The sequence below is a fragment of the Lolium rigidum genome, chromosome 2 (assembly GCF_022539505.1).
Source record: "Lolium rigidum isolate FL_2022 chromosome 2, APGP_CSIRO_Lrig_0.1, whole genome shotgun sequence".
Taxonomy (NCBI): domain Eukaryota; kingdom Viridiplantae; phylum Streptophyta; class Magnoliopsida; order Poales; family Poaceae; genus Lolium; species Lolium rigidum.
This window is the reverse complement of record NC_061509.1, coordinates 10712047-10720800: the sequence shown is the minus strand read 5'-3', so window position 1 is coordinate 10720800 and position 8754 is coordinate 10712047. Positions and strand designations below refer to the sequence as shown.

At 46.8% G+C, this 8754-nt stretch overlaps 1 protein-coding gene across 1 annotated transcript; it reads left to right on the top strand.

Annotated features, from left to right (window-relative positions):
- Window positions 1-6753: 6753 nt before the first annotated feature.
- On the top strand, window positions 6754-8366 carry LOC124685954 (berberine bridge enzyme-like Cyn d 4). Its single transcript, XM_047219972.1, has one exon. It carries the CDS (start codon window positions 6775-6777, stop codon window positions 8332-8334), a length of 1560 nt encoding a protein of 519 aa, XP_047075928.1. The 5' UTR covers window positions 6754-6774; the 3' UTR covers window positions 8335-8366.
- Window positions 8367-8754: the final 388 nt, after the last annotated feature.

The following is an 8754-nucleotide window of genomic DNA, read 5'->3' as shown; positions in this document are numbered from 1 at the left end:
GGGTTGTGGACATTCCACAGCCAGTCAGACCAAAAGATCCAGTCATAGATGACAAGGATGATGATGCTGCATGGCAGAAAAAGAAAAGGGACCATGCTCCAGTTGAGATGGGATATACCCTAAAGAACCAAAAGTGGGTAAGTGCCAATTAAAGGTGCATGTCATTTATAAAGAATACAATTGAGAACGTTATTGTGGGCTCAATTGTAGAATGTGCTACCGTAGGGGAGTATCTTGAAAGATAAAGAGCCAGTTCACTGGTTCTTCAAAGATATGTGCTACCCAGCTGCTAAAGCAACTGATGACAGAAAAGTACATATGGACAGGAAGGACATGGCAAGTGTGCCATATGGTGTAATAATGCTTATGTGGGTGTTGTCTGTGTGTAATATGAGTGAAAAAGTGTTGTCAGTATCGGACAAAGTGAAAGTGCATGGAGCCCCCATGTGTGGTTTTGGTAATTAATGACAATCCCTATGGACTAATGTTTGCATTGAGTTATATTTGTAGGTGTTGTCCATAGGCAATGTTTGAACCATATGTTGGCTTCAAGGTTGCAATAATAAGAAATTGATGAAGGATATCAAGTGTCAAGTATGTCTTGAAGATGAAGATGAAGTGAGCTCTCAAGTTACTTCAAGACATCTACATGATGAAGAAATGAAGTGCAAGTTTAAGATGAGCCAACTCGAAGAGATCATATGCTTGAAGCTTGCCATGAAGAAATGAAGTGCAAGTTCAAGATGAGCCAACTCGAAGAGATCATATGCTTGAAGCTTGCCATGAAGAAATGAAGTGCAAGTTCAAAGTGAGCCATCTCAAAGAGATCATTTGCTTGAAGCATGCTCTCCATATGGTGTTCATGGATATGTGAAGATGCGCCGAAGAAGAAGCTCTCCCTTGATGGATTATGGGGGAGCAATCCACAAGACTTCGTCAAGCAAGCACAATCAAGAAAGGCGTTCCATCTTGTTGCGGTCAAGATCGTTATCATCGAGCTCAAGTGGAATGCGCAAGTATAAGGTTTGCTCTTGATAGGGTTTCTTTCTTACCGGTCTCATAGTGTAGTTGGAGATCGGTTTATAGTTTAGTTGCCGTACTATCAAGAGGGCTCTCGAGTGAGTAACTCGATCGTATCGTTCGGAGAGAGCTCAAACCTTTGCATCCTTGCATGATCTTTCTTGGTTTTATTCGGATCTTATCCATGTTATGTTTTAGAGCTTGTGCTTATTCTCATGACAAGCTCTAGTTCATCGAAAATGGTTTTTGCATGGGCAACTTGTTGCATTTTCAAGGTTGGAGGTTTTCACCGGTATGTCTTTTTTAGATAGGTCAAACCTTTCATCATTTGTTTCTATCCTACATTTTTGGATTATGATGGTTCCCTGCATGGTCTTGTAGAGCTTGTTCCTAGCTTTAAAACAAGCCCAAGATCATCAAAATCGGAGCCCGGATGCTAAAGTTATGTCCGTTTCAGTTTGATGTTTACGCGGTTTTCGGGGGGCGGATATTCCGGCCCAAGTTTGGGGCGGATAATCCCCCCCCCCCCGAAAAATCCGGTTTCTGGGAAAATCCGGCCAAATATCCGGGCTCCATCCAGGGGCATGTTTTTTCTGGTCCTTTGCCGTTTTTCGGGGCCCGGATATTTTGCAAATATCCGGCCCAGAAAATCCGGCCCGAGCATTCCCAAACGGTCATATTTCGATGGGAGGGGGTATTTAAGCCCCCCTTCTTCCTCCTTGGGTTGTTGCTTCTCTCACTCTCTCTCTCCTCCATTGTTTAACTAGAGAAGCTTGCTCTATCTCTCAATCCCTCCATGATTCTTGCCCCCATTTGAGGGAAAAGAGAGAGGAGATCTAGATCTACATTTCTACCAATCAAATCCATCTCTTTGTGAGTGGAATCCTCTAGATCTTGATCTTGGTGTTCTTTGTGAATTCCTTTGTTCTTCCTCTCTTATTCCCTCAATAGCTTTTTTAGCTTTGTTGGAATTTGAGAGAGAAGGACTTGAGCATCTTTGTGGTGTTCTTGCCATTGCATTTGGTGCATCGGTTTGAGTTCTCCACGGTGATTCGTGGTGGTGAAAGCAAGAAGGTTATTACTCTTGGGTTCTTGGAACCCTAGACGGACTCTAGACCTTTGTGGTGATTTGTTGGGAGCCTCCAATTAAGTTGTGGATGTGTGCCCCAACCTTTGTGTAAGGCCCGGTTTCCGCCTCGAAGGAAATCCCTTAGTGGAACCGTGACCTAGGCCTTTGTGGCGAGGGTCACCGGAGATTTAGGTGAGGCGCCTTCGTGGCGCTCGGTGTGTGGTGTGAGTACCGCATCTTGGGGTGAGGCCTTTTATGGCGTTGGTGTGCATCGAGCAACCACACCTCAAGGTGAGCCTCTTGTGGTTTTCGGGAGCACTAAGCCACCGCACCTCTCCACCGGAGATTAGCACTCGCAAGAGTGTGAACTTCGGGATAAATCATCGTCTCCCGCGTGCCTTGGTTATCTCTATACCCGAGCTCTTTACTTATGCACTTTACCTTGTGATAGCCATCGTGCTTGAAGTTATATATATCTTTCTATCGTATACTTACTTGTATTGCTTAGCATAAATTGTTGGTGCACATAGGTGAACCATTGCTTAGAATAAGTTGTTGGTGCACATAGGTGAACCATAGTATATAGGCTTTGGGCTTGACAAAGTAAACGCTAGTTTTATTCCGCATTTATTAAGTCCATCTCGTAAAAGTTTTAAACCGCCTATTCACCCCCCCCCCCCCTCTAGGGGACATCCGTGTCCTTTCACAAAGAACAAAAGAAAAAGAACTGATGAATCATCGAAATTATGGCATTGTCGCTTAGGCCATATTTTGAGGGGGAGAATAGAAAGACTTGTTAAAAATGATATTCTTCCTCCATTAGAATTCTCAGACATAGAACAATGCATCGATTGCATTAAAGGAAAATTTGTAAAGCAAAATAAAAGGGTGCAAATCAAAGCACCGCAACACTAGAAATAGTTCACACCGACATATGTGGACCATTTCTTGTGAAAAGTGTGGATGGCTATGATTCGTTCATAACATTCACAGATGATTACTCCCGATATGGTTATATTTATCCAATCAAAGAAAGAACAGAAGCGTTGGATAAATTTAAAACATTCAAAGCTGAAGTTCAAAATCAACATGATAAAAGAATAAAGATAGTGAGATCTGATCATGGAGAGGAGTACTACGGTCGACATACTCTATATGGCCAAGTCCCTGGACCTTTTGCAAGGTTCTTACAGGAGACTGGAATAGTCGCCCAGTATTCTATGCCGGACGAACCTCAGCAGAATGGGGTAGCTGAAAGACGCAACTGTACCCTTATGGATATGGTGCGCAGTATGATGAGTTATTCCACCCTAACATTGGAATTGTGGATTGAGGCGTTGAAAACCGCTATTCACATTCTAAACAGAGTACCAAGCAAATCGGTGCCCAAAACACCGCATGAGCTATGGACAAGGAGACTGCCTTCTCTAAACCACCTGAAAGTGTGGGGGAGCCCTGCTGAGGCCTAAGTATTTAATCCAAATATCAAAAATTTAGATACCAAAGCAGTCAGCTGCCATTTTATTGGCTATCCTGAAAAGTCAAAAGGTTATCGTTTCTACTGTCCAGAGAAATACACAAAGTTTGTGGAAATGAGACATGTTGTCTTCTTAGAGGACGAAATGATGAGGGAGAGCATGGTAGCTCGGAAAATTGATCTTGAGGAGAAGAGGATGCATGCACCTAATCCGATCACTCATGAGCCAATTTTTGCGCTACCATGAGCACCTGCACCGATAATCCCTACGATTGTGGTGCAAGCATCTGTTGTGACTCCACCCATGACAACGACGAGTGAAAATTTATAACCTATACGGCAGGAGCCGAATGAACCATTTGTTGAGCATGAAAGGGAGCAACAACAACCGCCTCCAGAAGCTGAGCTACAAGTTGAGGAACATAATCCTCAAGAGAATGAGACCCATAGAAGGTCTACAAGAGCTAGAAAATCAGCCATTTCGACTGATTACAAAGTTACAACACAGAAACAGTTCATATGGAAGGTGATTCCACTTTATATGAAGAAGCCATGAGAAGCCCAGATTCATCAATGTGGGTGGAGGCCATGGAAGACGAAATGAGATCGTTGAGTGCCAACAATGTTTGGGACTTAGAAAATATTCCTGAAGGAGCCAAAATAGTGAGCTGCAAGTGGGTCTACAAAATAAAATATGACTCCAATAGGAATGTTGAAAAGAACAAAGCACGACTTGTGGCAAAAATATTTACACAAAGAGAAGAGATAGATTACAATGAGACATTTTCTTCGGTCTCATGTAAGGATTCCTTCAGAATCATAATGGCACTGATTGCACATTTTTATTTATAGTTGCATCAAAAATGGATGTAAAGACAACATTTATAAATGGGGATTTAGAAGAAAATGCCTACATGAAACAACCCAAGGGCTTTATAATGGAGGGCAAGGAAGAAATGGGATGCCGCCTAAAGAAATACATTTAGGGATTAAAGCAAGCCTCCAGACAATGGTATCTAAAGTTTAATGAGACAATTAAGAGATTTTGTTTTACAGAAAATATTGAGGACAACTACGTTTATGCAAAGTTTGAAATTGGGAAATATATTTTGCTAATCTTGTATGTGGATGATAAGCTTGCCAGTAGTGATGTTAGTCTACTGCAAGAGACAAAGAAGTTCTTGTCCTCAAATTTTGATACGAAAGATCTTGGTGAAACATCATATGTTTTGGGCATATAAATTCACCGAGATAGGAAAAATGGAGTATTAGAACTATCTCAAAACGCTTATTTAGAAAAGAATCTAACTAAGTATAATATGCATAAGAGCAATGTCACACCTGCCCCTATAGTCAAGGGTGACAGTTTTGGGAAACATCAAAGTCCCCAAAATCAATACGAGCTCGATCAAATGAAAGCGGTTCCATATGCTTCGGCCATTGGAAGCCTACAGTATGCACAAGTGTGCAATCGCCCTGACTTAGCCTTTATCACCGGAGTACTCGGTAGATATCAAGAAAATCCAGGTTTTGAACACTGGAAAATGGTAAAGAAGACATTGCGTTATGTGAAAGGCACAAAGAACTACATGCTAACATACAGAAGATCTGATTCCCTAGAAATAAGAGGATATTCAGATGCAGATTTTGCGGGAGATAAAGATGATAGAAAATCCACATCTGGATATGTATTCACTCTTGCAGGGGGAGGTATTTCGTGGAGAAGCTCCAAACAGACAATAGTTGCATCATCCATGATGCATGCATAATTTATAGCATGTTATGAAGCCACATGGCAGACATTATGGTTAAAGAAATTTATACCCGACTTGAAAGTGGTACATTCTATTGACAAACCACTAAACATGTACAGCGACAATCAGCCCGCAGTATTTTATACTCACAACAACAAGTCGAGTACAACTACAAAACTGATTGAGGTTAAGTATTATGTTGTGAAACACAAGGTACATGATCAAATTATAAGTCTCGAACATATAAGGACAAAAGATATGCTTGCGGATCCGCTAACGAAAGGCTTACCACCCAGCGTGTTCAAGGAACACGTAGCCGGCATGGGTTCAAGGGAATGTCTTACCTATCCTGGAACATAAGAGGCTCAAAAGTAAAAGAATTTGTTTTAAAATAGAGAAGTGTATTGTGGTTGTTTGATTCTATCGGCAATAGAGCCATGACGATAAAACATGTCCTATGTACTGATCCAAAATGAAACGAATAAAATGAAAGTATAAAGTTGAAAGTAAAGTTGAGATCTAATGGGAGAATGTTAGGTTGATCTCCACCACGTACGAGCCCAATGGCTCGATGTGCCCTTTGACCGCGCCCTGATCGCGGGCACCCAACCGTTCACTGGTTGGTGGGCCCCTGTCGCCTGTGCTATATAAAGTGGTGGGGGCCTGTGGCATGCATCACAAGGTTGCCTTGAACTGCCACTCGCCCCACCGAAACACCCAATGATTAGGGTTCACACAGTGCCGACGGGAAGATCCGCCGCCACCCCTCTCGCTCGACCTCACGCCGTCGCCATCGCCATCGCCACCATGTTGACTTCGATGGGTTCCTCGTCGCAGGGAGAAGGTAATATCCACGTACGGTATCTCCCTCTCCTACCCGGCATTAATCTACCCTAGTCGATCTAGCAAAGTAAACAAGACCCCCCTCCCTGTCCTATCGCGTGTGCTGAGAGGGAGTAACATCACAATCGGGGACTTCCGCATCACCTCGATCCGCCACCATGCAAAATTGGGGGCCACCGCAAGCGAGAGCACCCAGCCGCCGCCATCGGCCGCGCGTGCTTCGTCTGTTTGCGCGTCCTCCGATGGCGCCGTGGCGAGATGGGGAGGGAGGGAAGGTGGTGCTAGGGTTTCGTGGGGTGGACGCCGGAGTCTGAATAATTGTTGGATGATACTCTGACTATTAAATTTCCTTATCCAAACAATTATCTATACGCGTATTAATCACATGGGAATAGTTGAAGGGGGTTTGTGCATGTAGCTAGGGCCGGCGGCTAATGAATTCGTATGCCCGCAGGTCTTATTAACTCGAGTCGTACAGTCGTACTGCATCTGCCACGCAAGGCACATGATTATCCAATCAATGAGCAACCAGCGAGGACACGTAGTATACATATATGAGCATTAGCTAGTTATCTACCCAAGCACAAGTCTCTCGCCACAGGAAGCAGAAGATGGCTATGCTCAGACGCTTAGCACTCGTGTTCTTTCTGAGCTGCTTCTCATGCTCGGTTCCTTCCCTAGCTTCCTCTGATGATTTCCTCCAATGCCTAGCCAAGAAGATACCTAGCGAGCTTGTTTACAAGCAGAGCTCTAGCGACTTCACCGATGTGCTGGTCTCCTCTATCAGGTTCCCCAATTTCTTCACCAACACCACGGTGAGGCCGCTCTGCATCGTGACCCCGACCGACGCCGGCCACGTCCAGGCCGCCGTGCTCTGCGGCCGCCGGAATGGCGTGCGCCTCCGCGTGCGCAGCGGCGGCCACGACTACGAGGGCCTGTCGTACCGGTCGGTGCGGCCCGAGGTGTTCGGGGTGGTCGACCTCGCCAAGCTCCGCTCCATCAGCGTCAACGAGTCCGAGTCCACCGCTTGGGTCGAGTCCGGCGCGACCATCGGGGAGCTCTACTACGCCATCGGGAAGAACAACTCTGAGCTCGCGTTCCCGGCCGGCGAGTGCCCCACCCTCGGCGTGGGCGGCCACTTCAGCGGCGGAGGAGTCGGCATGCTGATGCGCAAGTACGGCCTCTCCATCGACAACGTCGTCGACGCGAAGCTGGTCAACGCCAAGGGGGAGCTCCTCGACAGGGCCGGCATGGGGGAGGACCACTTCTGGGCCATCCGAGGCGGCGGCGGCGAGAGCTTCGGCATCGTGCTCTCGTGGAAGATCCAGCTCTTGCACGTCCCACCGACGGTGGCGGTTTTCAGCATCTCGAAGACTCTTGACCAGGGTGCCGTAGACATCGTTACCAGATGGCAAGTCGTGGGGCCATCACTCCCCGACGACCTCACCATGAGGGTCAAAGTGCAGGGGCAGGAAGCCATGTTCCTGGCCGTGTACCTCGGCACGTGCAGCTCGCTCGTGGCCACGATGGGCCGCGAGTTCCCGGAGCTCAACATGACGAGCGCCGATTGCCGGTCGATGACCTATCTCGAGTCCACGGCCTTGTCCTTCACCACCTTGGCCAACATCGGCACCCCGGAGGAGGTGCTTTTGAACAGGACCAGCGGCCTGGACATCTCCGTCGAGGGCAAGTCCGACTACGTCCGGCGCCCCATCTCCAGGGACGCCTGGAACGACATCTTCTCCTGGTTCAAGAAGAACGGCTCCGGGCTCATCATGCTGGAGCCCCACGGCGGGTTCATGGGCAGCGTCCCCAACGCCACCACGCCGTACCCGCACCGCGACGGCGTCCTCTACGTCATCCAGTACCTCGTGTTCTGGCCGGGCGCCAATGGCGCCACGCCGCAGACCTGGCTGCACGACTTCTACGACTTCATGGGGCAGCACGTGACCGCGAACCCGAGGGAGGCGTACGTCAACTTCCGGGACCTCGACATCGGACAGAACGCCGTGGTCGACGACGTGAGCACATTCGAGAGCGGCCAGGTCTGGGGCGAGCGCTACTTCATGGGCAACTTCCGTAGGCTCGCCAAGGTGAAAGCTCAAGTGGACCCGACGGACTACTTCAGGAACGAGCAGACCACACCGCCACTGCTCCACCGACGCAACTGAGCAGAGAGTTGCTTGCTTGCAAGAGACTTAATTCCATCCTTTTTAGTACTCCTTGGTGGTGACCAGTCGGTGTTAACTTGCATTCCTGACCGACTAAAGCATTATCAAGTTGTAAGACCGTTTAATTACTTTCCTCAATGAATGGTGTATAATAAAGTTGTACCAGTTGCCTGGATTGCGACAACATGTATATGTTACATAGAGTAGTCAGCATGAATGCTTATATTTCTCAAGATAAAACCAAAAAAAAGAGAAAGGATGATACCTTATCGAGGGGACAATGATAGGCCAGCCGTCGCATATGGCGTCTATTACTTTGCATCAACTACCGATATATTTGTATTATCGACCTACCGATTAATTTGTATCATTTGATACAATCTGCGAATGTAAGGTGCTGCGAATGTAAGGTGCTCTGTC

Coding starts and splice junctions, on each gene's coding strand:
- LOC124685954 (XM_047219972.1), top strand. CDS start 6,775: ATGGCTATGCTCAGACGCTTAGCACTCGTGTTCTTTCTGAGCTGCTTC.